The following is a 27,703-nucleotide window of genomic DNA, read 5'->3' as shown; positions in this document are numbered from 1 at the left end:
ATGTAATATGCCTACATATGTACTCGTTCCAGAAAGCTTTGTACACAATCCGAAGTTACTATCTCTGCTTGGGCCTACGCACTGTTTTTCGTTAGAGGCCTTAAATAGCCAAATAAAAAAGGGCGTGGTCCAAAAATTTTCGCGCGCGAACCTCAGCACCTACCTCCACTTAATCCTGGCTACGCCACTGATCACTGTTAGTGGAGAAGATTCTGTAGAAATGGAATCGGTCAAGTTTTGAAATAAATCTGCACGAAAAACGCTCATCATTACGGCAGTTAAAAATAATCGATGAACGAGCCTTTGTGATTAGGACAAAGGCACAGAAATCGGACTTCGTAATTGTAGCACATTCCACCATTTGGTTGGTTCTTGTTTATGCATACCAGTCCCATAGCTGATGTGCAAAATAGATTTTGGCCTGTTTTAAGTGCTTCTTGATCTACATAAAAAGAACGTTTCTTTTCACATTGTTACAATGACAATGACCCTACGATTGGATGTCCTGCGGCATTGTACAGCGCCGGGACGGTCGCAGATAGGGCGAGAAAATAAGTTACGCTGCTCATAATCTCCAGTGCCTCCTGGACCGTCTCTGTCGAGCCACTCTGTCCAACATCCCAATCCTATAAACGCCTGGATCATACATAATCCAATGGAGCAAATGCCCTACGTAAGTCAAACGGAGGTTTTGTTGGAGCTAGGTGAGTAAACATTAGTTTGATTACGATAAACTTTGCTGGAGCCTACCTTCAACGTAGTCGCAGGGACAGAGAAACTTTACTTCGTAGTCGAGGCACGTTTTACCCCAATCCTGTTCAGAATTGACGCAGAAGAACCCTACCGACGGAGAGCAGGTCAATTTTCTTCCGGTCAACTTGGCATCTATGTCTGAGCAAAGAAGGAATGGGGACTTATAACTCGGTTTGATTCGGTTTTTGTTACGAGTTTGAACAGTTCTGCAGCGAACTGCATCAGGTTGCTTGCATACTTTGTATCCTGATCTGCGAAGGGTGTCTAACTTTTCATAATCTCCAGTCCAACCTGGGTTATCAATGTTGAACCAATCTGTCCAACATTCTAAATTCCCAGACGCTACAACTACATTTATTGTCTGATAAATTTTTGACCGTACTTAAAGCGGGAGTAGGCGTTGTCGGTATATGTGTCAAGGATATAGTTGATGCCTGAATTTCTGATAGTCGTATTTCTGCTCCAATGGACGGCTGGATGTTTGCAGTCGTCTACACAGGAATTGAAATAGATATCTAATTCAGTTGCTCTCACCGTCATAGGTGAAGGCGAAACCGCAATTTTGTAACTAGTAGATACAATGCCAGATATCACTGCTGGTTGAAGTGTGGGACCTGGCGTACTTCTCAAGCTAGAGAACGCTCCTGAATGCGGAAATAAGGTTCTTGAGGAACACGTATCTTGATGATATCATTCAAAATGATTGACAACAGTCGATTGAGCATTACTACAAGTTTACCTGTCAAGCGCGATATCTTAGAGGTTCTCCAGCAGTTCCTTCACGCACAGCCCTTATATGTACCAAGACCTGCTTTGCCGCACCGTGAAGACTGAGACTCGCTTTAACGTCCTTCACAGTGAGACTGATGTTTTTCCGGTCTGCACCAAAGTGGCCTTCGGGAGCATAGTCAACTCGATAGGTTACTCGCGGAAGACCAGAAACTGCATTCCAATAAATATGCAGATAGCACCCGGTGATTTCCGTGACGCCAAATATCGTAGATCTGCGCGGTTCTACCGTGAGAAAAGAACGGGATATCAAACATGCAGGAACAACGCGAGAGTTGATACTACAGTACTTGAATTAGGAATTTGTTTTGAAATGCTGACGTCCAGGGAAATTTTCGCTGACGGGTATGGACCCCAATTTCGGCCGAACAATACATACTGCCCGTTGGAAGACTGGTTTTTGTATTCGGCGTAAGAAGTGAAGGATTCTACTGAACTCTGTAAACCTCCACCAGAAACCGGAAAGAAATCGACTCTGTTCGAAAGAATTTTGTCCGCCTCGTTATGACAAGTCCCATTCTCACAGCTGTTAGCATCCCAAAAAACAACCGTCAGATTGGTATAACTATCATCACCATAGAAGTGATCATTGCGTACAGTGAAGTAGAAGCCCACCCAAGCAGGAGCGGACCTTGGAGCTACCAGAAATAGAATACCGCAATGAAATTGTACAGTGTAACTATTTTAAACCGTTTGGATAGGTTTCAATGGTTGTCTCGTAGGTATGCCCTTGAACACCCGTTGGTTTAACGTAGGCCCATTGAAAGACGTAAACTGTCATTGGCTGAAGGTCTGCAGCTGTCTGGACATTAGGAAAAGTGACTGATGCATCGTAAATCTCCGCAATGGTCGTCCATGGATCTTCAGATCCGGCTGGCCGTTGGCGCAGAATATACACTACAGCACCAGTCACTCTGCAATATGCAGAATGAAAGCGAAGCGTTAATGACACGTTAGTTTTAGATTCGTCGTAGAAACAATTGTTTTCTAAAGCAAAGTATGGTAGCGAAAATCATTATTCACCTGTTTCACCTTCGGTAGTCAAAGTCACCCAGCTGCTGTGCCCTACGGTCTTGTTACTGGCGTTGTCACCGCCTTTACTGCAGGCAATTTTGGTTGGGGAGTGTGGCGACGCTTCGTCCCACGTTTTCACTTGAAGGTAGTTCTTGCCCACGTAAAATCCTACTTCGGGTTTGATTTTGGTCAAATCAATGACGGAAGGGGACCTCTTCGGAAAGAAAGCAAGCCAAGAAGCCTGGAAATCGGTTTCATTTGTTCGGTTGCAGAAGAATGTGAGAGACGTGTTTGTGGCAACACTGCCACTCTTTGGATATGCGTCAAAGCCGTCGCCTTTCGCTCGCACGTAAAGAACGACGCTTTTGCCTTCTACGAAAACGGGGACTCACCCACTGTTTAACATTGCAATGACCTACAAACCGTTGTAGCAAAAAAGTTGCAACAGAACTATTGCCACCTTGAGAGCGTCAACGTCCATAAACGAGAAAGAATCAAACGAGAAGAGCGGATTAGGCTGGCTTTCAAAATCCGCCTACCGGAACTAACCTATAATAGAAATCTCCGTAGGAAGTGTGGGGGTGTTATGGGGCGTGTTAGGAAGGAAGTATTACACGTCCGAGTTACTCGGCGACTAAATCCATACTACCTATTCCCGTATCTCATTTTCTGAAGTTAACGCATCGCTTCTCAGCATGCTACATTTGCAGCGCTAGGTGCTCTCTTACTATCTCGTTGTTAAGAGCCAACTGCAAGTCCTAAAAAAACAGTACATTGCTGGTAATTGTGAGATCTTAGCGAAACGGAGAAAGTGCGCTAAAACGTGGTTGTCTTATAAGTGCTACTTTAGCTGTTGAAAGCTGCCTGGCTATTGAAATCCAAACGTCACCTTACGCTGTTCAACGATGAAACGTTTTTCAAGGACGACTACATAATTTTTCATAAAGCGTTATCCTGTTCCTGCAGGAAAAACGTCTAGAAAGAAAACTCGATATATGGATTCAATAAAGCCTGAAGTACTACAGCTCCATCTGCTGGAACCTAATGCAACCACACACAGACGAACACGGTAAAGCATACCGACTTCATCTGAAAAAGAGATTTGCGGCTGACGAGTTGGAAGCCCCAAAGAACGCTCGTCATTATTTATTAAAGGACTTTTAAAGAGCAGGACCTTCGAGCCTTCAAAAGAAATTGAGATCTACTAGCAAAATTATTAAACAATTTTTTTCTGGACTATACATTGATAAAAATCGTTGAAAAAATTTTTTCCGCCGCCGTTCACGACATTGATGTCCTGGAAAAGAAAATGGCCTATTCTGACGTAGAGAGCGTCGAAATTTTACCCAGAAACAGAAGTTATGCTGAATACACTACAGTATCGCCAACTGCTGCACTTCGAGCTGCTTTCTAGCATTCAATACCTTAGGAAAACTGTTCTCAAAGAGAAATTTAGTGTTAAGGCTTTTCTGACATGGTTTCCGCCTTTCGTACATTTAGTCGACCCATTCGCCGCCATTGCGTCATGCAAACACGTCGAAAAGACATCTAGCGATAGGAGAGTCACACGAATGGCGCGCTCGGAAGATAGTAACTATCTGACCTGCAAACGAAGGGAAAAGACGACTAAGTTCCGTCGCCCTCCATCTTGAACCTTAGCGCGCTCGTCTCGATTCTCCTCTCTCGACTGTTCGATTTCTATGCGCATTCTGGACAATCGTATACCCTCTTTCGAGTTTCCTAAACATGCTCTTACCACTAAAAACGCCCGAATAAACCTCGAAACAGAAGCGAAAGGCCTCAAAAGGCTCAGAAAACTAACGAAATTGATGACTCCCGGATAACCTTTCTACAACCCCGTATCAAGCGTTCTTCGAGGCCAAGCGAATCGTTTTCTAGGTCGAAAACACGGCTTAGTGGGATCACGAAGTGTTTTATTCATATTGGCTATTCGAGGAGACGTATAAAAGTCGACGAAGGAATCCACGTGCTTCTCGTGATGGCGGTGATAACCGAGCTAACAGAGCATAATGTATTACAAATCACATGACACGAAAAAGAGAAAGGATACAAAAGACACACGAACACAAAACAATTGAACAGCAAATAATCAATCACAACTAATAGAGTTTTCGATGCCACGTAGCCAGATCTTCCCTCTTGGCAATGCGAACGAACTCCTCCTCAACGGCGAGTCCCTTCGGAGTAGCCAGACCAGCGACAACCCTTCCGCATTCATCAGCCAACTCACGATTTTCCTTCGTGACGAGAAGACCGAGACGAAATTCATTGACACGAACCGGCTTCTCTTTCATCTCTTCGCGAGCGACCACGATAAGGCCGTACATGGCCCCTTGGTTGATGCCCACAAGTCCAACGGACTTCATGAACATAGGTTCACCCCCTCGACCGGTTACGTATGTATACGTGGCACCCTCTGTATCGGCAATTTGTGGGAGAAGTTGCGAGCTGAAGATGAAGTGAGATCGAGATCCGCTTTCAACTTTTATTCATACATACAAAAAGAAATTATAAATTTTTTTCGTGACCTTGCTCAACTTACACACTTCATCCCATTCAGACACCGGTTGGCCTATTGTCTGGCCTTTCATCCAAAAACCGCCCAATGAGCTGACCACGTGATTCACTTTAAGATTCTTTTCGTCGAGAAATTTGACTATTTGATCAACGCCGTGTGTAGTTCCAGCTGAAGCTACCAAAGTGAGCAAACGAGACCTCTCATCTACAAGAGAACACGTGAGAACACGGACACTGCTATGTTAGATGACGTCACGTGATCCACATACGACCCTCTCTACTATGCGCTCTCGCGGAGAAGGCTCAACGCTAATAATCGCAAACTTCGCTTTAAGATACCTACTTTCGTGCACAGCGGCGATGAGATCGTCTAGTCGTTGTTGCGGACGCGAAGGCACGACGACGGTCGCCCCAAGCGCGAGGAAAGCACGCACGGTCGCCGAACCAATAACTCCAGCACCGCCGGCAACTAATGCAACGAGATCCTTCAGTGTCTCCATCCAAGAATGCGAGAGGATCCGGCAAGAACTTTGAGCATGCGCGCGTGTGACATTCCCCACATGACGTCACTGATCCGCGATGGATTCAGAGATTGATGGATTCGTGTACGGTACGGTCTCTTACAAGATCTCCTATTCCCAAGCCGATAGATTGTTCGCAATGTCATTTGTCGATGGTCCCGATCGACGTACGTCATCAGTGGCGGATCTAGGATTCGAGCAACGGGGGGTCCATGAGAGAGGTTGCGCGCGCCAAAAATTTTTACCGACCACGCCCACATTGGCGCATTTTCGTTGCATTTTAACATCTACACAGTTTCATTTTTCTCGCGCAAATCTGCAAAAATGTTGTCAGTTAAACTTTTTTGCAAATTTCACGAGATATTTTCATCAGGGCGTTGCCTTAGACCAGTCAGCAAGCACGATGAGGTGTCTAATTAACTTTCATCGGCTAAATCTCCTCTCCCTAACCCTAACCTTAATCTTAAGTGGCTTCCCACATACAAAATCACTGCGTTTACTTCAATTTTACTTTGAAAAAAATTTTTTTTTTGCTTAAAGGGGGGGTCCATGGACCCCATGGACCCCCCCCCACCCCTGGATCCGCCACTGGTCATGGTTCTCGATCTCTCGCCCTCCTTTTTCGATTCTCTTCTCTCGACTGTTCGATTTCCATGCATTCTGGACAATCGATCACGTATCCGCTACCAAGAAATATTCGAAATGACCTGAAAGCGTCGTCCCATGCAGTGCCTCGGGCAGTGCGTTCACGCATTCGAAGCGATTCCTGCAGCGAAATGCACGTGAGAGAACGCGTTCCTTTCCATTCCCACGAGCAAATACAGCGTAATTGTGCTCTTTCTATCGACTGTGCTCCCAGAACTAAAATATATATAGCGTGTACGGCTCAATATTTCGCGAATCCTCTAGAATCGATCGAGTTCGCCGCGTTCTTTTCAAAAAGCCAACTCGATCGAAAGCGTTTGAACGTTTTTGGTCGCGCTTGGTCGCGTTTTCGTCGCGTTTCGTCAACGTGAACGAAAACGTTGACGTCACATCCGGCTATACCATGCACGCGTGCACGTGTTCGTCTCTTTTTCTCCTTTTTTTGGGACAAACGCTGCACGCGCACGATCACTCCTATTATTACCTTTTTTGGTTGCGCGTAGAGGTGCAGAAAGCAACGCTGTCTCTCGTGACATCGTTGCGGTTAATTACGCACACCCATCATCCAATGAGAGAAGAGTCCGCGTCATCGTTCGTGCACGAGCTACATGATGTCGTGCACGATGCTCTCCCTCTTTACGTAACCCCGCCGCTTGAGAACTCGCTCGTATGCTCTGTGAGTCGTTGGAAGACAGGGAGCCAGAGGGGCCGTCGATTTGACCGACGCAATCGTCCTGGAGCAACGATCTGGAAGTGATTAGTGGCGCAACCCTAAGACCTCTAGGGGCTTCCGGATCGGAGTTCCGCCGTCTTTTCGACGGTGGAGCGCTTCAACTCGCTCCGTTTCACCGTAGATTTATTCTACAGTGTAAAATGGGACAGCGTCGACGTTGGCCGGCTCTCCTCCACGTCGAGCACATTACTTGCGGGCCTCTTCGGCGGTGGGTATAGCCGTCTCCTGAGGGGGCAACGAACCTCGGAGGCTCACTTATGGTGGGTTCTGATGCAATTCATGCCGTTGGTGAGGGTCGGCTGGGTTGCGAAGCGTCTGGACCTCCACGTGGTGCGACCTGGGTCACGCAAACACAGACGCGCTCTTCTTTCGTCTTTTTCGTGTAAGTACGTTGCTTCGATGAATGGATACTGGCCTCGTGTTTTTAGATGTTTGTTCTCAAGTGGTGGCAGCGAAGAACTTCGTTTTGCTATCCGATCAGGTGTCGGTTAGAGGTGTCACTTTGTGTCTCTGCTTTTTTACTGCCGGGAACTTCGCTTTGCGACACAGACAATCGGGCCCTTTTTTTTCTGCAGTACCTTCTTAGATTGGCTGAATTTTAGTCGGAGTAGTTAGGGATCAAGATACCAGCAGTGAAGTGAAGAACAATACATATACTATATTGGTGGATGCCAAGACTTGCATACACTAACTAGACAGCGGAAAAGCTAGACATTGCTTTCTTTTCGATGGATGGCAGTCGAAGCTATTATGGATCGCACAGTTACTGCAAAGAGCGACGTGTACTAGAATGTTAATTTATGTCAATATTTCCTCTATACTTCTGGCTCTATAGGTGGTCTTTCGGCGTAACAGTGTGAGAAATCTATACTATTGGTTTTCGGAATTTGACACGGATTTCTAATAATACTAAGTTTCGGGCTCTGCAGGAGCGTTTCCTTACACACTCATTCCTACAGAAACTCTTCTGTCGCACGTTTCAAACGGCAATCGTCTGGAGCAGCCTGAGACCTGTAAAGACTCAGTGTGAGTCAAAATGTGACGCGGCGTTTTTTATATGACGTGAAATCCGGGTTGTAATGTTTAGGTACCGCTTGATTCTCACCTGCTGGGACCAACTTTCGAAAGCCTGTCGAAGACACTCGAACGCTTGCTAGGGGAGGAGAATCCCGATAAGCTCTACTTGGACCTTGATCATATTGCCGAAGAAGGTCCAGGGAACACAGAGGAAGACATTCTATCTGACACAACTGAAGATAATGAACACGCAATGGATGAACCGGCACACTGAAAACCCTCTAAGCAGAAAGAAATTGTGAGAAGACGGCAATCATTCATTTTATATACACTGTAGCGTCTCACCTGCTTCTTCTCACGTTATTGCGTTTTAATGTTTGATTGTGCTAGTCTCAAAGCGTTGTCTCTCTCTTTTAATTCTGTTGAATGATATGTATGGGAAACTGATTGTCATTTCGCAGAATAAAGGCAGTTATCGAATTTACTGCAACAACTGCAAAAAATAAAAATAAATTCTAAGTCCTTTCGAAAAGGAGAAATATTACTTCCATGCGCTCATGTTTGACGTGGCCAGTTAGTCGAGTGGTTAGGAGTGTGGTTAGGCCGGTTAGGAGTACCGAAACAGACAGACCCGTATGTACAGTAGGTACAGTAGGTAGGAGGAGTTATTGGGTTCGAAACTCGGTCATGACAGCAGACTTTTCAGGAGAACTTGTTAATATAAAACTGGTCTCGGTTATACCCGTATGTGAAATCAGTACAATTTTTAGTTGAAAATTAGTAAATAAGTAAAACAGTTTTTTTATTTTTTACAATATTATTTTGAAATATTTAAAATGTTTTAAAATTTTCTAAATACAGATTTCATAATAGTTACTGCAACGTCATAATGTTCTTTTCCGGAAAATAATTAAGTATATGACAACTATTCCGAGAAAATAACAGAATACGAGTGTTTAAACGACCACGCCCACGCATTTTAAACGGCACGCCCACGCATTTTAAACTAACGCTCACGCTTTTTGTGCGGCGCGCCCACGAGAGAAAGAAAGCTATGGGTGTATACTCAGAGAATCTGTCGCGGACTATATCTAATAAGAGATTTGTCGCATCTCTGAACACTTCATCTGACCCATAACCCTGGAATTTTCTCTACCTTCCAATTATTTCAAAGGAAGGTAGTATCAAAGTAGAAATTTTATCGTACGCTTATTGTTTTCCATAGAGATAATAAACACACACACACACACACACACACACACAGATGGGTTTCTAAAGACTAGTTGCTTGCGGAAGCAGCCTTTTTGCCAGTCATTCCTCTTTAACTAAAGTTCTCCGCTTTCCATTTTCATCACAGCGACTGAATAACTAGGTGGCGGAGTGCAAATTTCCATTTCTTCCATTATTCTTTCGTAGTTTCCCGTATTGTCGGATTCTCTTTCATTTATATTCAGAACACGTTTACGTTGAAATTTGAATCGAATAAAGATACGTGCAATGATTGTAAGCAGAATTCCAATTGCTCCTAGCACAACATACAACACGATAGGTTTATTTTTGATACCAGACTGAAGTGGTGGCAGAGATGATATCAATTGCGAAGTAGGAGGTACTTTCGTAAGACCTGGAAGTTTAATTGTACAGCTGTGGAAAACGCTTCTAAGAGTATGAGAAAATCTTACCATCAGGACAAGGGCACACAAACCGGACTTCGTAATTGTAGCACATTTCTCCACTCGGCTGGTTCTTGTTTATGCATACAAGACCCATAGCTGGTGTGCAAAATAGTTTTTGCCCAGTTTTCAGTGCTGCTTGATCTACGTAAACAAAACGGTTTTATTTTCACATTATTATAATGACGATGACCCAACGGTTTGACGTTCTGCGGCATTGCACAGACCCAGGACGGTCGCAGATAGGGCGAGAAAATAAGTTACGCTGCTCATAATCTCCAGTGCCTCCAGGACCGTCTCTGTCGAGCCACGCTGTCCAACACCCCAAGCCTTAACAACGCCTGGATCATACAAATGTAATAGAGCAAATGCCATACGCAAGACAAACGGAGGTTTTGTTGGAGCTAGGCGAGTAAACATTAGTTTGATTACTACAAACTTTGCTGGAGCCTACCGTCAACGTAGTTGCAGGGACAGAGAAACTTTACTTCGTAGTCGAGGCACGTTTTACCCCAATCCTGGTCAGAATTGACGCAGAAGAACCCTACCGATGGCGAGCAGGTCACTTTCCTTCCGGTCAACTTGGCATCTATGTCTGGGTATGGACAGAACTGAGACTTCATAAGTCGGTTTTATTCTGCTGTGTTACGAGTGTGAACTGTTCTACAACGAACTGCTTCGGGTTGCTTGCATACTTTGTATCCTGCATTGCGAAGAGTTTCTAATTTTTCATAATCTCCAGTCGACCCTGGGTTATAAATGCTGAACCAATCTGTCCAACATTCTAAATTTCCAATCATAGCAGAAACATTTTTTATCAGATGAACAGTTGACCTTACTTAGAACGGGAGTAGGAGTTATCGGTAGAAGTGGCAACGAAGTAGCTAATGTCTGAATTTCTGATGGTCGAACTTCAACACTGACTAGAATTTGTAACACGTCGAAAGTTACTAAGACAGCCTCTATATGTTCGTTGCTTACAAGAAAGTGTCGGATTGTTTAGTGGAGAAGATTCTGTAGAAATAGAGTCAGTAAAGTTTTTAAATAAATCTGCATGAAAAACGCCCATCATTACTGCAGTTAAAAATAATCGATAAACGAGCCTTTGTAATTAGGACAAGGGCACAGAAACCGGACTTCGTAATTGTAGCACATTCCACCATTTGGTTGGTTCTTGTTTATGCATACCAGTCCCATAGCTGGTGTGCAAAATAGATTTTGGCCTGTTTTCAGTGCTTCTTGATCTACATAAAAAGAACGTTTCTTTTCACATTGTTACAATGACAATGACCCAACGATTGGATGTCCTGCGGCACTGTACAGCGCCGGGACGGTCGCAGATAGGGCGAGAAAATAAGTAACGCTGCTCATAATCTCCAGTGCCTTCAAGACCGTCTCTGTCGAGCCACGCTGTCCAACACCCCATGCCTAAAAACGCCTGCATGGATCATACAAATCTAATAAGGCAAATGCCATACGCAAGTCAAACGGAGGTTTTGTTGGAGCTAGGTTCATAAACATTAGTTTGATTAATACAAACTTTGCTGGAGCCTACCTTCAACGTAGTTGCAGGGACAGAGAAACTTTACTTCGTAGTCGAGGCACGTTTTACCCCAATCCTGGTCAGAATTGACGCAGAAGAACCCCACTGATGGCGAGCAGGTCAATTTTCTTCCGGTCAACTTGGCATCTATGTCTGGGTATGGACAGAACTGAGACTTCATAAGTCGGCTTTATTCTGCTGTGTTACGAGTGTGAACTGTTCTGCAACGAACTGCTTCGGGTTGCTTGCATACTTTGTATCCTGCATTGCGAAGAGTTTCTAATTTTTCATAATCCCCTGTCCACCCTGGGTTATCAATATTGAACCAATCTGTCCAGCATTCTAAATTTCCAATCATAGCAACTACATTTATTATCAGATGAACAGTTGACCTTACTTAGAACGGGAGTAGGAGTTTTCGGTAGAAGTGGCAACGAAGTAGCTTTTGTCTGAATTTCTGATGGCCGAACTTCAACACTGACGGATGTCTTGAAGGTCACAGCGGTCTACGCGAAAATATAAACCAATATTTTTCATAGTGCCTTCTACCGCGAAAGATGAAGATGAATCTGTCAGTTTGTTACTTGTAATTACGAGGTCTGATTTTCTTGCTAAATGCGGCAAAGAGCAGAAATGCCTTAAACAACTCGAGAAACGCACTTCCTTTACCGAGAAAACTTAAAAGAGAAGATGACATAATGGCGTTGGTAGGCAGAAGTGATTCATTTTTAGCTGTAGAATTTGTAACACGTCGAAAGTTACTAAGACAGCCTCTATATGTTCGTTGCTTACAAGAAAGTGTCAGATTGTTTAGTGGAGAAGATTCTGTAGAAATAGAGTCGGTCAAGTTTTGAAATAAATCTGCATGAAAAACGCCCATCATTACTGCAGTTAAAAATAATCGATGAACAAGCCTTTGTAATTAGGACAAGGGCACAGAAACCGGACTTCGTAATTGTAGCACATTCCACCATTTGGTTGGTTCTTGTTTATGCATATCGATTAATTCTAAGGGCATAAATATTTAACTGAGGGCATAATCTTTAATTCTTAGAGCCTAAATATTAAATTAAGGGCCTAACCTTTAATTCTCAGGACCTAAATATTAAATTGAAAGCCTAATCTTTTATTCTTAGCAATTAAATATTAAATGGAGGGCCTAATCTTTATATCTTACAACCTAAATGTAAAATGTAGGGCTGATCTTTGATACTTAGAGCCTTAATATTAAATTGAGGCTCTCCTCTTTAATTCTTAGAGACTAAATATTAAATTGAGGACCTAATCTCTAATTCTTTGGGCCTAAACATTTAATTGAGGGCCTAATCTTTATTCTAAGGGCCTAAATATTAAATTGAAATTGTAATCTTTTATTCTTCGCACCAAAAATATTAAATGGAGGGCCTAATCTTTATATCTTACGACCTAAAGATAAAATTTAGGGCCTAATCTTTAATATTTAGCACCTTAATATTAAACGGAGAGCCTAATCTTTAATTCTTAAGGCCTAAATATTAAATTGGGCCTAAATAATAAATTGTAACCCTAATCTTTAATTGTTAGGTTCTAAATATTAAATAGAAGGCCTAATCTTTATATCTTAAGGCCTAAACAAGAAATTCAGGGTCTAATCTTTGATTCTTAGAGCCTTAGTACTAAGATGAGGCAATCATCATTAATTCTTAGGCCCTAAATATTAAAATGAGGGCCTAATCTTTAATTCTTAGGACCTAAATATTAAATTGAGGGCCTAACCTTTATTTCTAAGAGCATAAATATTAAATTGAGAGCCTAAATCTTTCTTTCTCAGAGTCTAAATAATAAATTGTGAGCCTAATCGTTATTTCTTAGAGCCTAAATATTAAATTGAGAGCCTAATCTTTATTACCGCAGGCCTAAATATTAAATTCAGGGTCTAATCTTTATTTCGTAGAACCAAAATATTAAACTGAGTTCAACCTATAAACATTGACTCATAAGGATGGGAGACCGTCTAAGGAAATTGAATTCAACCTCTAAAAATCGACTCATAAGGATGGGAGACGGTCTAAGGAAATTGAGTTCAACCTCTAAACATTGACTCATAAGGATGGGAGACTGTCTAAGGAAATTGAGTTCAACCTCTAAACATCGACTCATAAGGATGGGAGACGGTGTAAGGAAATTTAGTTCAACCTCTAAACATTGACTCATAAGGATGGGAGACTGTCTAAGGAAATTGAGTTCAATCTCTAATCATCGACTCATAAGGATGGGAGACTGTCTAAGGAAATTGAGGTCAACCTCTAAACATCGACTCATAAGGATGGGAGACCGTCTAAGGAAATTGAGTTCAATCTCTAATCCATCGACTCATAAGGATGGAAGACTGTCTAAGGAAATTGAGTTCAATCTCTAATCATCGACTCATAAGGATGGAAGACTGTCTAAGGAAATTGAGTTCAATCTCTAATCATCGACTCATAAGGATGGGAGACTGTCTAAGGAAATTGAGGTCAACCTCTAAACATCGACTCATAAGGATGGGAGACCGTCTAAGGAAATTGAGTTCAATCTCTAATCCATCGACTCATAAGGATGGAAGACTGTCTAAGGAAATTGAGTTCAATCTCTAATCCATCGACTCATAAGGATGGAAGACTGTCTAAGGAAATTGAGTTGAATCTCTAATCATCGACTCATAAAGGATGGAAGACTGTCTAAGGAAATTGAGTTCAATCTCTAATCATCGACTCATAAGGATGGGAGACGGTCTAAGGAAATTGAGTTCAATCTCTAATCATCGACTCAGTTTACCATTCCAGCCGTGAGTCCCGCTTTGCTTGCCGCCATTTTCAACGTATTCTTCAAATCTTTCACCGCTTCCGTCATGTTTCCGGCTGCCTCATTGATTTCCGCAAACGCTTCGGTCAGCACTCGAATTCATCCATCCAGTCAATTGTGAAGAGTAGATTTTGGAGCGACGATGAGATGAGGAACGTCTATGGCTCGCAAATACTTCAGATAGGCAGGAAGAGATTCTGTCTGAAACGTCTTCCTTAGACCTTAAAAAAATCAAATCATGCAATGAACTAAGGAATTTCGAAAAATTGCATCAGCCAAAATTCTATTTGATCGCTGATCGAAAAACGACATTCGCCAGTTGAGCCCACGTATTTGATAATCTGTCATTTCACCGTTTTCAATATCTGCACAAAGACAGTGAAAAAACATGAGCAAACACTTCGTAACGCGTACAAGAAGGAGACCACGAAAACGACGTAAGATAATGCGACTGCTCTTTCACTATAAATTCGTCTGCCTAACGCCTACCACAAAATGAAGCACGAACCACTCCAAAGGATCTCGGGGGACCCTCTTCAACTCACTCGGCAGAGACGCTAAGTTCGTTCTCATTCAAAGCTTTTTGTAGCTCGTGCTGCATTTTAGGACGAAGCGTCGAATCCGTCGTGTACAACTCGGCGCGCTCGAGGAGAGAACTGAATCGCTTCGCTCGATCAGACTCCTAGAAGAAAAAAAGAACCGAATCGATGCTGAAAAGTCCCTGCACGACGTAAAGAACGACTTCGCCTAAGAAGAGCGATTCCGAAACGCCTTCGGAGCTTTTTTCCCTCGTCTCGATTGATCATTCCTTTTTGTTCTATACGTAGAGCAATTGTTTCAATGTCAGGAAGCGGAAAAACGCTTACTTTCTCCATTTCGCCTCCAAAAGTCTAACAGAAAAACGAGCGTGCGCAGAAGAAACGTGCATGATTGTAGGCATGTGATCTAACTAGATAATGATGGCCTTTTGTGAGCCATCATGTGATCCCCGAACACCCTCAGTACGCTATCTAATTCCTTTTACTCTAATTTTAGAAAAGCCTATGCGCATCACACTGCCTAACCACGTTAGTTAGCATGCCTTATTTTCTGCAAAAATCTATAATTAATTTGACATCTTATGTGACCCAGAGCTACACCTCCCTACGGCAACCTCTGTCCCTTCGGTCACGAGGCCCATTATCAGCTCGCAGTTGGGTTTGCGTGCTGCGAGCTTCGCTCGCAGCACGACAAACCCAACATGCTCCTTTACTGCATTCCCTTGAGAAAGCTATTTGTTATGTGCCCGTTATGTTTATCAAACATAGATATAACAGTGCTGTTATATCTATGCTGAAAACTATTGAACACCATCCGGGGTTGCTATCTACTGTGATGTCACCTTTTTTGGTATATCATTGGGAAATATACGGGAGATTATGACATCACAATGAATGTGATGTCATAAAGGCACCTTTGTGTGTGATTGGCTTAAGAGCGATTGTGACGTGAGCGTTACCGACAGACATGCAGACAGACAGACACACACACACTTTCCGATTTTGGCCGATCACGTTTGAGAGCCCCTCCCACCAGGGCGCGCGCGGGCGTCGCCCGCGCGTGCCCTGGTGGGAGGGGAATTAGTTCATTTATACGACTAGATAATGATGGCCTTTTGTGAGCCATCATGTGATCCCCGAACACCCTCAACACGGTATCTGTCAATTTTAGGAAAGCCGATGTGTAATAAACGAGATCCTCGCCTACTCGAGTCAGAACCAAGACTGATCTATATTTCCTTTACACGCCCATTCTACCCTCCCTATTTAAGTCCCGTATCTTACTTTACCACACCACTGCATACTCTAGGGGGTTCTCAAATCTCAAATGTCGTTTTCGTCCTCCTCGTCGGCGCGCGACGTCATTACAAATCCGTCGAAATGTCGAGGCAGCCGGATGGTGCGGCGTGGACGCTCCGGGGGTTCCGGTTCGCGAACAGGCACTAACTGAACTGGAGGTCCCTCGTTCAGCGCGGTTGGCTCGGGCACATCAGCATTGCGGGCTTCCACTCTCGGAACGGTCTCATCAACTCCCGCGGGAACGTCCGTATCGGGCTCTTCCGCTATCGGTTCCGTTCGCTCGACGAGGCCTGCGGTTGGTGACAGCATAAAAGCCGTGTTTGGAAGAGTGAACGCAGGCTCGCTGTCCTCGACCGTCCCGTTATTACGGTTGTCGATCTCTATATCACGCACAGACTGTCGTTCACCCTCCAACGGCGGTGTAGAGGAATTTGCCTGTTCTTCCGCAGGAGCGTGTCTGCGAGACAAGGGCTCCCCTGACGGCGCTTGCTCGGTGTCGTAGACATCGAGATCACCGTCACGTCTACGATAACATCGCTTCAACCGGTCATGATGGACGCAACGCTTTCGGCCTTTCTTGTCGACCGGGCTGATGACGTAAACGTGACTTCCTTTTGTGTTGACGATACGAAACGGTCCGTCCCAGACCGAAAGTAGCTTGTGAGCTTTGCCACGCAGACGACCAGGGTTGTGGAGGTACTCTAAATCCCCGGTAGCGTAAATCTCGTGGTGAACTGGGGCTCCTCGTTGTTGGCGGTCTTGAGCGGCCGTAAGTGTGGCGTCAACCACTTCTCGGGCAGCGGCCATGCGAGCTTGGATTTTTCGTAGGTGTTCGCCTGTGTCGACTGCGTCAGGAAAGGACGTTCCGTATGCCGCGTCGGTGGGGAGACGAGGACGCCGCCCATACAATAATTCAAAAGGGGACGCGCCTAGCGACGTTTGCGTGGACGTCCGGTACGATCCTAACGCGGTGTCCAGATAGCGATCCCAATCATGCGGGTTGTTGTGGCAGTAAGCTCGTAGCTTGCCTAATAGCGTTCGATTAAACCGCTCCACCAAGCCGTCGCCCTGTGGGTGATACGGCGTAGTGCGCGTCTTTCGAATGCCAAGCCAGTCGCAAAGATGACGGATGACTTTGCTTTCGAAACTCGGTCCTTGATCCGAGTGCAGTACGTGAGGCAGGCCGTGTCGCGCCACGACTCCGTCCATGAGAATGCGCGCGACTGTTTCGCTCTTCTGGTCGGCTGTGGCAAAAGCTTCTGGCCAGCGGGTAAAATAGTCGGAAACCACCAACACGTAGCGGTTGCCGCGGGCGGTACGTGGTAGCTCTAAGAAATCCATCGCGATCATCTCAAAGGGTCCTCCAACTGGAATCGGTTGCAAGGGTGCTTTCGGACGCGGCACGGCCGGGCTTGTTTTCTGGCAGGTGCTGCAGTGACGAATGTAGTCGTCAACGGACGAAGAGAAACCGGGCCAATAGTAGCGCTGAATTAGAGTCGCAATGGTTTTGTTGACGCCAGAGTGTCCACCCATAGGGTCGGCGTGGACTTGCTGCAAAACGTCCGGAACGAGAGTCGACGGTACAACCAGAATCTTCGTTTTGTCTAGTTGTGCTCCAAGACGGGTATTGCGGTACAACACGCCATCGCCGCCGATCTCAAGCTGACACCATATTTGGCGAAAACGTCGAAGTGCTCCAGTTCTCCACATGCCTGCAGCCGGTGGACGGTCGGCGCCCGCACGTAGACGAGAAATTACCGCGGCAATAGCGGGATCGGCGGCTTGAGCAGCGATAAGCACGTCCGCTGAAACTGAGGGAAGAAGCGTCGTAGCGGCGCAGATCGTCGACAGCGCGTCGGCATCCGTGTGAAGTCGCCCGGGTTTGTATACCACCTCGAAATCAAACTGACTGATAGCATGCAGCCAACGACCCATTCTTCCGGCGGGCTGTTTCATGGTGCGAACGTGCACAAGGGGGCGGTGATCCGTAACGACGACGAATTTTGCTCCGAGAAGATAGGGACGAAAGTGCGCCATTCCCCATTTCACAGCAAACAGCTCCTTTTCCGTTGCGCTATAATTGCGCTCCGCTGAATCGAGCTTTTTACTAGCATAAGCGATCGGTCGCTCCACGTTGTCAATAATTTGCATGAGCACAGCGCCGAGCCCGATATCACTGGCGTCGGTTTTGAGGCGAAACGGAGTGTTGAAACAGGGGAATGCCAGCACCGGAGCAGACGTAAGCTTTGTCTTAAGCGTTTTGAACGCCGTCTGGGCTGTTGGTGTCCAAGAGAACAATGTGCGTGGCGCGGCGAGGTCGTGGAGTGGTGCAGCGATGGCGGAAAAATCCGGAATAAACCGGCGGTAATACCCGGCAAAGTTCACAAAGGAACGTATGTCGGATTTCGAAGACGGTACCGGCCAGTCGCGTACTTTTGAAATCTTGCTTGGATCGGTAGAAACTCCAGCAGCGCTAACGACGTGGCTCAAGTACGGAACCTCCGGACGGAGAAACTGGCATTTTTCGGTGCGTAGTTTTAAACCAGCACCACGAAAACGTAGAAAGACAGCCCGCAGGTGGTCGAGGTGATCCGTAAACGTGCGGGAGTGAACGAGGACATCGTCAAGGTACACCATACATGTGTCCAAGTGTAACCCACGTAGAACGAGATCCATCAAGCGTTGAAACGTTGCGGGGGCGTTGGTCAGGCCAAAAGGCATAACCTCGAATTCGTAGTGTCCGCCGTTTGTAGAAAAGGCTGTTTTAGCACGGTCTTCGGCGGCCATTATCACCTGCCAATAGCCAGACGCCAGATCCAGCGTACTGAAATACTTTGCGCCGTAGAGCCCATCGAGAGTCTCGTCGATACGTGGGATAGGGTAGGCATCTTTCACTGTCAGCTCATTGACACGACGAAAATCCACACAGAATCGAAATGATCCATTTTTTTTGGGAACGAGCAGGACCGGCGAAGACCATGGGCTGGAGCTAGGTGTAATGACACCCATGTCGAGCATCTCGGCGACTTGACGATCAATCTCAGGGCGGAGATGATAGGGCTGGCGGTACGGCGGTGAATGAACGGGGACGTCTTCGGTAGTGACAATGCGGTGCTGGGTCACGTCGGTGCGTCCGAGGTCAGCGTGTTTCCGACTAAAGATATCGCGGAACTCGCCGAGAAGCCGGACAAGCGAGGCGCGCTCGGAAGGTGACAATTGCGGCGTAGGGCCAAGAGGCGGAGTCCAGCCATCATCGGTGGGAACAGCGTCGAAAACGGAGGCGGTCAACTGCTCTTGATCAATCACGTCCGCCGTTCCAAGACGTTTGCCTTTGTAAAGCTTGCGTTTTCCCGCCGTATTGTAAAGTCGTACCGGAATTATGCCGGTAGCGTTGATCGCCAGCGACGCCGGAGCCAGTAGATCCGATTTACTCTCTAAAGTCTCTAGCGGTTCAAATAACAATGGACCAGACGAAGAACGACAAGGTTCTTTCGTAACAGCGTCAACAACCAACCCAGCGACGATCATCTCACGTTGATCCGCCGCGAAAACAACAGATTCGGAAAGAACAATTGAATACACCGGCTGCGACGCTGACGGTGGAGAAGGCGATGGCGACGGCGCCGGCGCGGGGGTGAGAAGCGGCCACGCGGCACCGGAAGGAAGTTGCAGTTTGCGAGTTCGAACAGCAATGTCCAGGCCATGACTAACAATGAAATCGGCACCAAGGATTGGATTCGTTGCTATATCCGCAACACGAAAACAATGTCGGGTAGTCCAAGAACCGAATGCGACCGGAAGTTCGACCACACCAGCAACAGGCACCGTGTGACCGCTCGCCATCGCGAGGCGCTCGGTGCAAGGCAACACAGGGAATGACGCGAAAGACGGCGGAACGATGGAAATCGCTGCTCCGGTGTCAATGAGACAACGGAACGACACGCCGTTCAGTGTCGCCAGCGACTTGAAAAATAGAGTCGGAGGATAACGGGGACGCCTGGAGGGCGGCGACGTAATGAATTATGGGCGTATGTTCGCGCGAATGCTCAGAGACACACTGTGCGGAATTTTCATGTTTCCCCCCAAACTTCGGACAATTAATACGAATATGGCCAAACTGTCCGCAATCCCAACAGCGACGCTGAGAAACCGGAACAGGCGCGCGAAGAGTGCTTGGGAGTCCCGAGGGAATGGCGTAGACAGGGTGGGGCGAAGCGTCGTTGCGGGTGAGACGTTCCAACACAGAGGTGAGAAGAGCGGTCTGCGTTTCGACGGCTTTCATCAAAGACGAGGCAGGCGTGGCCGTCGCGACGAGTGGATGTGGCGCCGCTGTAGCATCGCCGGAAATGGACGAATCTTGAGAACGACGGCGACTTTCTGCCGTTTCGGCGGCGTGAGCTTCGAGTGCAAGGCGAACCGCGTCGTCCGAACTGGTCGGGGCGCCATATCGGACACGAAGACGAAGATTCGGGTCCAGCAGCCCATCCAGAAACTGGTCGCGCGCCAGCAGATCGCGCTGAGTCAAGTCCATCGCTGGAAACGCTTGCGCGGATAGACCGTTGACCGCGTTTCCGAAATCCAAGAGAGACTCGGCGGGGCTTTGACGGCGAAGGCGAAACGTCTATCGCTTAACCTCCAAACGATTTGCCGGTAGAAAACGGGTGCGCAGCGCGGCGACGAGGGAGGAAAACTTGGACTTTGTGTCGGAGGAAAGAGCACGGAGGGCGTCGCGAGCAGGACCCTGCAGACGCATACCCAAAATGTGGCAGCGAGTGGCGTCGTCCCAGGCGTTGAGAGTGGCGCAAGCTTGAAAATCCTCCTCCCAGTCGTCCCACGATTGATCGCTGCTGTTACGAAACGGAGGGGGAAGCAGGGCGCTGTAGCGGAGGTTGGCTGCAGCACCAACAGTGTCGGTGGGTGGTTTGACGTCGACGGGAGCCGGGGGCTGGCCGTCGTTGTCGGTGGAAGACATGGTACTCCTGTCACCAGTGTAATAAACGAGATCCTCGCCTACTCGAGTCAGAACCAAGACTGATCTATATTTCCTTTACACGCCCATTCTACCCTCCCTATTTAAGTCCCGTATCTTACTTTACCACAGATGTGCATAATGTGCATCACACTGCCTGCCTAACCATGACCTGCATTATTTTCCGCAAAACCCTACAATAAGCTAATTTGAAATCTCATGCGACACAGAGCTACCCCTCCCCAGCCCAACTTTTTCAGGTGATTGTGTCACGAGGCCCATTATCAGCTCGCAGTTGGAGCTTCGCTCGCAGCACGACAAACCCAACGTGCTCCTTTACTGCGTTCATAAACGTTACTAATAAGCTCACTGTTATGTGCCCGTTATGTTTATCAAACATAGATATAACAGTGCTGTTATATCTATGCTGAAAACTATTGAACACCATCCGGGGTTGCAATCTACTGTGACGTCACCTTTTTGGTATATCATTGTGAAATATACGGGAGATTATGACATCACAATGAATGTGATGTCATAATGGCACCTTTGTGTGTGATTGGCCTAAGAGCGATTGTGACGTGAGCGTTACCGACAGACAGACAGACAGACACACACTTTCCGATTTTGGCCGATCACGTTTGAGAGCCCCGAACACCAGGGCGTTGTTTCTTAGTGGGGCCCCTTTTTAGAACGCGTGTTTTTTCGAAGCGAGTGCGCGTCGGCAAACCGTCGCGACAATATGGTAAGCCGCGAAAAGGTCAGCTATATCATTTCTAGGTTATATTCGTGATGACGAAAGCAAGCACGTGTTGACCGCGCCTACATTGTGGGTGTGATCATTTTTTCGGAAAATAGGTGTATCATTTTTCTCATTGCCGTTTTTCATCATTACATCTTCACCTTCAGTTCATTATCCATGTCCACTTCCTGTCCATTGATTATAGCCCTCTTAGAAATTCAGTTTTATAGGTAGTGGAATAGAAGGATATAATGACAATTTTTTTCTAATAATGATGGTTTAATCTATAATATTGTCATCTGAATGTATTTATTTCTACTTATCTATTACCGTTGGCAGGCCGTCGCAAGTCGCAAGGTGAAGTGGAGGAAGGTAGTAGGAAACCCACTCCTTTTCTCACATACCATCACCAACGCCACCGCCACCATCACCATCACAGCATGACCGCCACCATCACCACCGCCACAATCACGTTAGCCTCCAATAACTCCACCGTTACTACCGGTTACCATTTCAAGAAGCAAATTCTACTTCTAGAAACTGCATAGTATTAATAGCAAACAGAGTCTATCAATTCTTAGCTAATGCGCATGCTCAATCTTATCAGGTACAGTTACGCTTGCCATATGACACCGACGTTTTATACTGCAAAGAGAGCCATTGATCGCGCTCAGAAACGTTATGACGAGGTCGTGTCGACGTTAGAATCGCATTTCGGCCAAAAGTCAGCATTACAACCTCCGAAAGACGTGCAAACGTTACCTGTTTGCATAGCCAAGCCAATGATTCAAATTAGGACAATTCATCATGCATTCCGGGCCGGTGATTCGCCGAAACCTAGAATCTTTATCAAAGCGTTTCTAATGTTTGCAGCTCACGGACTCTGCTTATTAGTGTGCGAATAATAGTGCTAGTTGCCTAATTAAATCGTAGAAGCCATAGATGTAATCATGTAACTGACTAGCTAGTTACAAAGATGAAACACCAAGCTGTTATCGTGCAGGCTAACTCAACTCGAGGTCTTGAGTAGGTGCCCCTCTCTGAGTGTTGAAACTTCTCTCAGAGCAGCTCTCCCTCAGGTTCACTTTGTCGTCGGGCCGAACTGTTCGCTTGTAGCAACGCTCGTATATGTTCTTCCAAAACTTTCGGAAGTCCTTGGCCGTCCAAAAAAAGACGACAAGGAAAAAGAGAGACGCCAAAAAAGCGAGGCGATAAACGATCAAAAACGCAAATGTTACGTTTTCAATTATCGACTTTTCCTTGCTCTGACACTCGTCTTCCAAAGCAAGATATACGCATTCGACGTAACTTCCAAAGTTGTTCAAATTTACCCTATCGCGAACCGCATATACGATGAAACTATTTATAATTATGATGATTTCCACGACAAAGACGACGACCAGCAAAAAGGCGAAACGACGCTGAAGATCGTTCAACTGACTGACGTGCTTCTTTTGCTGTAAGTCCTGAACTTGAACAGATGAAAAAAGCTCTTGCCGGTTTAAACTCTAAGAATGTAAAAAATAATTTATGGTAGCAACTTAGAAAAGACTCTAGCGTCTCGTTTTGTAATAGCGGTTAGGCAGTGTGGCATCGAACTTTTAGCCTTGGGATCTTTCTTATTATGTTAAACATGCTAATTTGTTTAGCAATAACCTAAAGCATTCAAGCACATTTGGCTGCTTTTACAGGGGTAACAATACAAACTCCTCTGTAAACTTGGTATATACTAAGGTACACCGTTGTTTAGACTGCTGTTCTATGCATCCATTGTCCATGGATGTTCTTACCTGCTTCTTTAGTGTGTAAACCAAATGAACAGCACATAGTCCGCCGACGGCAATGTTAACTTGTTGGGGTAGAACGAGGAACAGATTATAAAGGAGCGAGTTTCGGATTGTTGAGCAGGAGTAGCAAAGGAGAGGATTGTAGTACGCACTTTCTCCCTCGAGCCAGTAGGGACCGACTGCAAGCACAAAAGCGGTGCCCCAGACCAAAAAAGCCTCAACGGCGTGAATCGTGTTTTTACAAGTAGCAAACAGACGGCTTTTTGAAAGAACAATGGCTATCCACAGATTCACAAAACCAACAACGCCCCACGAAACGCTAGAAACGTAGCCGAAATTTTGAATCATTGCTACAAAAATAATAAAAATGAGCAACATAGGTATTAAAATTCATACTGCGAACGATTGAAAAAGTACAAGAATCCGATCGCAGAGCTTTGAGAAGATCTTGTTCACCGCAGCAAAGGGCTTTCTCTCGTCCAAGTAGTCGCCCAACCAATTCGGAAAAAGCTGTAAGTAAAACTCCTCGATTTGAAGTTGACAAAAAAGACATTAACCACTCACGCATCGTCATAAGAGAAAGCAAGATGTAAAAGGAAACCATGAGGTGAGGAAACTTTTGCCTGTGAAAGACCCATTAATAACTGTATGTCCACACCACCAGTTAGCTCCACAATTAATTAAGATGGAAGATCGCTATCATTACAATCATTTGTATTGCTAGCTAAGATAAGTGCTTCTAACTTCTGGAGCTTGCTAAAAGTATTCTCTTACTTTGATTTGATTGCGATTATTGAAACTGTTGCTGCAACAAGTACCACAAAACCGGCAATTGTCGTCACGGCAAAAAGAATTAAATCGATCCTTCTTTTCGACTCTCCGAGCCAGTTCCAATTGAGACACGAAACGTAGCAGCACGGACTGGAGTCATTTCTCAACATCAAGTCTTTCTGGCATCCTAAACATATCTCATAAGAAGAAAATTATTTTAATTACCAAAGTACCAAAATCTGTGAACCTATCGAGACAATAAGAATTTATTAATGAAACAACAGCTGAGATGCTGATATTAGCATCACGAAGGCCTGTTCTCAGCTCATCAAAGGAGACGTTCAACGTACGCATTATGCCTCGAATTTCAAACGGAGTAAGCGTTTGAAAAACAGATTCACTGCTTGGTTGTTGCCAAAGAACGTTCAAAAGCTGAAAGCACTTGGGCGTGCGTAGTAAAGGGAGTAGGGAAGGAGATAGGAGTTTCTGTACATCAGGTTTCGCCAACAAATCTGTCGCCACGCTACTAGGCAGCGAAATTTCGACGTTACAACTGCTTCCGTTCACAAAAGAAACGTTCCTTCTAGCAACGATTTGCTCCTTGAAGTGAAAGAGATAAAGTGGTGCTCCAGTGTGAACATGTATAATTAATTGTGAGTACCAAACGTTCTGAGGTAAAGTCCCAGTTAGGGTACAAGAAGAAGAGCGACGGTGTAGACGCAATGGCTAGCACCATAATTCCGCAACCGACTGCAAAGAGGTTCAGTTTTGCGTCTTTTGCTTCGACTTGCAACGTCATGGGTGGGGTTCGCACGTGAGTGGGCGTGAGCAATTATACAGAGCTCGAGCACGCGTCGATACAGATAATATTTTCTTCATAAGCAGCATTGCAATTTGACGGAGTAACGCCAAAATACAATTGGGTCTGTCTAAGGATTAATAGCTTAATATGTCGTTGTCACATTCATGGCGTGGTTCGATTCTGGTAAATCAGTCCCAATTACTTTCATAATTAGCTTTCGAAGTTACATGAATATACTCGCCTTTCCAATTTCTTTTCAAATTTAAATTCCTTGCTCATACACTTTGCGATCACGCACGCTAACAGAGAAAAGGCGCGGGAAAGTTTTCTTCAAAGTCTCCATGACGATATTACAGAAACTTTCTCAGGCTTGTCGGCATCCATTGCGGAACACGTGACTAAACGTTTCAACCAATCCCGGATAGGGAAGCGATGGAGTCAGAACAACGAGAAGGTGAGAGCGAGTTAGGAGCCTGCAGTCAAAGTAGCCAGAGGCTAAAATCAAAAACGGTTGAGAAGTGGGTTTTATAGAACATGACGTATTCGAGTCATTTAATCGCGATGTGGAAGACACAATACCATCCGCCTGTCAGGCCGTTTTTCTCCCATACTCCGTGGAGAAAAAAAGAACCTTGTCATACTCGCGATACGTCATCAGTCATGCGCCTAAAATTCCTTTCCTAGCGTACGCCAGCTTTGAGAACACTTCATTTCCCACTTTGGATAAACTCGTTGACGCTCTGGTTTATGAAAGCATGAACGACCCAATCCCGGCAAAAACTGCAGATATTCCAAATGATGCAAGAATTTTTTGCAGGAGCTTTAGCCGCTGCTATAGCCTCCGACCATTGACAATTAACGCATTTGATTAAAAACCTGTTTCAAAACCAATTGTGAACAAGAAGAAGTGAAAGTTTTTGTTCAAACAGGCTTGGAGACGCTTACCGGTTCACCACTAAAATTTCTTACGCCAAGAAATGCTGCTACTTCGTTTAATAAGACTGTCAACTTCTGTTTCTTATTGTGGAGAAGGCTTTAGGAGGATCTGAAACGAAAGATACCTCATCGCATTTAATTTTAAAACAATTTATCACCGAGTAAACGAGTTCGAGAAGAGAACGCAATAAAGTCGTTCATTCTTTTGCAACTGTAATCGATTGATTTCACTGCTTCAGCTTTGACTGCAGCTGCCTAAAATACACAATATAAGACTTATAAATTCTATCATTTATCTAAAATGCTTCTTTTCTTGCACGTCACACTGTTTGGCTACTCTATCGTTTAGAAAGTGTGGAGCGCGTTCTTGCGCATCAAAACAGTGGAGCACGTTCTCGCGAATCAAAACTGCGGAGCAAGTTCTCGCGCATCAAAACCGTGGAGCACGTTCTCGTCCATCAAAACTGTGGAACTCGTTCTACTTGAGAAAAAAGTCGAGAAAATAGGTGAGGTCCCTTTTAAGGGTTCACTACAACCCGGGCCACGAGACTTTTGCCCGTAGCGGATGCTGTGAACGTGGCACGTACGTATAATCAAACTGAAGTAAAAAATGCCTCTAAGCTAGCGTCTCGTCGTCGTAGGAAAGCCTCCGATGCACGACAAAAGAACGACGAGCCTCGAAGAAGAGAAGGGTATTTTTGGATCTAGCTCGATGAAGATCCAATGAGCCTCTTCGAATGCCCGTCTCAGCGTAGGCCTTGAGTATTCCTACAAACAGAAAAAACGACTTTCGCTTGAAAGGCTTTCCTTCTGCTTTGAGATGCGAAAAACAGCCGAAGAGACCCTTTAGGGGGCCTCACTTTTGTGAAAACGTCACCATCGCGCGACATTACTTTGAATTTCGGGAAGTATTGAAGGACGTGGGCAGTGGCGTAGCCAGGATTAAGCGGAGGTAGGTGCTGAGGTTTGCGCGCGAAAATTTTTGGACCACGCCCCTTTTTTATTTGGCTGTTTAATTAAGGCCTCTAACAAAAAACAGTGCGTAGGCCCAAAGTAACACAGCAGAGATAGTAACCCCGGATTGTGTACAAAATTTTCTGGAACGAGTACATATGTAGGCATATTACATAGCATAACTGGCACATAACAGTTGAGCTTAATTAGTAACGCTCATCGAGGGAACGCAGTAAAGGAGCACGTTGGGTTTGTCTTTGCTCGCAGCACGCAAATCCAACTGCGAGCTAGCTGATAACGTGTCACTAAATCATGCACCCGAGGGGGGCCATGCAGGGAAGGGTAACTCTGTGTCACCTTTACTCGACAGGTGAATCGCTCTTTTGATATATACATGTAAACAGAACACCTTAAAATCTGTGGAGTAAAGGCATAGCTACCAGTTCCTATTTTTACAGAAAGTACATATTTCCGGGCAGATTAAGGTGTGGTTAGGCAATGTGATTCCCATAATGCACATGCTGTAGGCACTAACAGAGATCGGACACCGTGCTAAGGGTGTTCGGGGATCACATGATGGCTAAAAACGGGCCATCATTATCTAGTTTAATTATTTCAGCAAACTTGAGGGGGGTGCTCGAGCACCCAAAGCACCCCCCTGGCTACGCCACTGGTGGGGCCAGGCCGCGAAACACGGTGCCGGCACCAGAGATTAAGTAGAAGAGGCATGCGTAACTCGCGCTATCACGTGACTTTTTCTGGTACACAGGTCTGTTGTCGTGGCATCCCGGATGCGATTCGACTCGTGAAGTGCGTGGCTGTACGAGGATTCGTTTAGAGCGACGGTTTCGTGCC

At 45.6% G+C, this 27,703-nt stretch overlaps 4 protein-coding genes across 7 annotated transcripts; all 4 read right to left on the bottom strand.

The window, feature by feature from the left end:
• Positions 1-130: 130 nt before the first annotated feature.
• On the bottom strand, positions 131-4,254 carry LOC136195243 (mucin-5AC-like). Of its 4 annotated transcripts, XM_065984538.1 has the most exons (20): positions 4,160-4,254; positions 4,031-4,104; positions 3,903-3,980; positions 3,799-3,853; positions 3,637-3,738; positions 3,451-3,531; positions 3,106-3,314; positions 2,980-3,016; positions 2,575-2,928; positions 2,233-2,529; positions 1,833-2,180; positions 1,493-1,767; positions 1,288-1,433; positions 1,136-1,244; positions 946-1,080; positions 751-891; positions 674-700; positions 495-626; positions 302-442; positions 131-248 (listed from the first exon to the last, which is right to left on the bottom strand). In XM_065984538.1, the coding sequence occupies exons 13-20, from the start codon at positions 1,291-1,293 to the stop codon at positions 160-162; spliced, it is 780 nt and encodes a 259-aa protein (XP_065840610.1). In that variant the 5' UTR covers positions 1,294-1,433; positions 1,493-1,767; positions 1,833-2,180; positions 2,233-2,529; positions 2,575-2,928; positions 2,980-3,016; positions 3,106-3,314; positions 3,451-3,531; positions 3,637-3,738; positions 3,799-3,853; positions 3,903-3,980; positions 4,031-4,104; positions 4,160-4,254; the 3' UTR covers positions 131-159. The 4 variants fall into 4 exon arrangements, with proteins under 4 accessions (XP_065840610.1, XP_065840609.1, XP_065840608.1 ...); XM_065984537.1 differs by having other exon boundaries at positions 2,980-3,314; XM_065984536.1 differs by lacking the exons at positions 131-248; positions 302-442; positions 495-626; ... (2 more) ...; positions 946-1,080; positions 1,136-1,244 and having other exon boundaries at positions 1,289-1,433; positions 2,980-3,314; positions 3,446-3,531.
• A 320-nt stretch (positions 4,255-4,574) lies between these two features.
• LOC136195106 (dehydrogenase/reductase SDR family member 2, mitochondrial-like) lies at positions 4,575-5,625 on the bottom strand. The gene is made up of 3 exons (XM_065984372.1): positions 5,438-5,625; positions 5,120-5,299; positions 4,575-5,059 (listed from the first exon to the last, which is right to left on the bottom strand). Exons 1-3 carry the CDS (start codon positions 5,592-5,594, stop codon positions 4,677-4,679), a joined length of 720 nt encoding a protein of 239 aa, XP_065840444.1. The 5' UTR covers positions 5,595-5,625; the 3' UTR covers positions 4,575-4,676.
• Positions 5,626-10,404: 4,779 nt separating this feature from the next.
• Positions 10,405-14,097, bottom strand: LOC136195462 (mucin-5AC-like). Its single transcript, XM_065984788.1, has 10 exons — positions 14,023-14,097; positions 11,624-11,732; positions 11,434-11,568; positions 11,239-11,379; positions 11,162-11,188; positions 10,980-11,111; positions 10,787-10,927; positions 10,665-10,697; positions 10,518-10,606; positions 10,405-10,467 (listed from the first exon to the last, which is right to left on the bottom strand). The coding sequence occupies exons 1-10, from the start codon at positions 14,095-14,097 to the stop codon at positions 10,405-10,407; spliced, it is 945 nt and encodes a 314-aa protein (XP_065840860.1).
• Positions 14,098-22,602: 8,505 nt separating this feature from the next.
• LOC136195461 (uncharacterized) lies at positions 22,603-24,958 on the bottom strand. The gene is made up of 7 exons (XM_065984786.1): positions 24,818-24,958; positions 24,390-24,756; positions 24,160-24,343; positions 23,950-24,008; positions 23,782-23,895; positions 23,389-23,735; positions 22,603-23,106 (listed from the first exon to the last, which is right to left on the bottom strand). The coding sequence occupies exons 1-7, from the start codon at positions 24,953-24,955 to the stop codon at positions 22,603-22,605; spliced, it is 1,713 nt and encodes a 570-aa protein (XP_065840858.1). The 5' UTR covers positions 24,956-24,958.
• Between the last annotated feature and the right edge of the window lie 2,745 nt (positions 24,959-27,703).

This window comes from Oscarella lobularis, chromosome 14, assembly GCF_947507565.1.
Source record: "Oscarella lobularis chromosome 14, ooOscLobu1.1, whole genome shotgun sequence".
Classification (NCBI taxonomy): Eukaryota; Metazoa; Porifera; class Homoscleromorpha; order Homosclerophorida; family Oscarellidae; genus Oscarella; species Oscarella lobularis.
This window is presented reverse-complemented; position numbering and strand designations above follow the sequence as displayed.

What these genes read in the sequence shown, in the direction of transcription:
- LOC136195243 (XM_065984536.1), bottom strand. Translation starts at nt 3,037, where the DNA reads ATGGACGTTGACGCTCTCAAGGTGGCAATAGTTCTGTTGCAACTTTTT. An exon ending in GCAACTTTTTTGCTACAACG is followed by an intron (nt 2,929 to 2,979) that starts GTTTGTAGGTCA and finishes CCGTTTTCGTAG; the next exon opens with AAGGCAAAAGCGTCGTTCTT. An exon ending in CATTGAAACCTATCCAAACG is followed by an intron (nt 2,181 to 2,232) that starts GTTTAAAATAGT and finishes TATTTCTGGTAG; the next exon opens with CTCCAAGGTCCGCTCCTGCT.
- LOC136195106 (XM_065984372.1), bottom strand. Translation starts at nt 5,594, where the DNA reads ATGGAGACACTGAAGGATCTCGTTGCATTAGTTGCCGGCGGTGCTGGA. An exon ending in CATCGCCGCTGTGCACGAAA is followed by an intron (nt 5,300 to 5,437) that starts GTAGGTATCTTA and finishes GTTCTCTTGTAG; the next exon opens with ATGAGAGGTCTCGTTTGCTC. An exon ending in GTCTGAATGGGATGAAGTGT is followed by an intron (nt 5,060 to 5,119) that starts GTAAGTTGAGCA and finishes TATGAATAAAAG; the next exon opens with TTGAAAGCGGATCTCGATCT.
- LOC136195462 (XM_065984788.1), bottom strand. Translation starts at nt 14,097, where the DNA reads ATGACGGAAGCGGTGAAAGATTTGAAGAATACGTTGAAAATGGCGGCA. An exon ending in AAAACCTCCGTTTGACTTGC is followed by an intron (nt 11,112 to 11,161) that starts GTATGGCATTTG and finishes AGGCGTTTTTAG; the next exon opens with GCATGGGGTGTTGGACAGCG. An exon ending in AAACAATCCGACACTTTCTT is followed by an intron (nt 10,607 to 10,664) that starts GTAAGCAACGAA and finishes TACAAATTCTAG; the next exon opens with TCAGTGTTGAAGTTCGACCA.
- LOC136195461 (XM_065984786.1), bottom strand. Translation starts at nt 24,955, where the DNA reads ATGACGTTGCAAGTCGAAGCAAAAGACGCAAAACTGAACCTCTTTGCA. An exon ending in CGATAGGTTCACAGATTTTG is followed by an intron (nt 24,344 to 24,389) that starts GTACTTTGGTAA and finishes AGATATGTTTAG; the next exon opens with GATGCCAGAAAGACTTGATG. An exon ending in ATAATCGCAATCAAATCAAA is followed by an intron (nt 24,009 to 24,159) that starts GTAAGAGAATAC and finishes GGTCTTTCACAG; the next exon opens with GCAAAAGTTTCCTCACCTCA.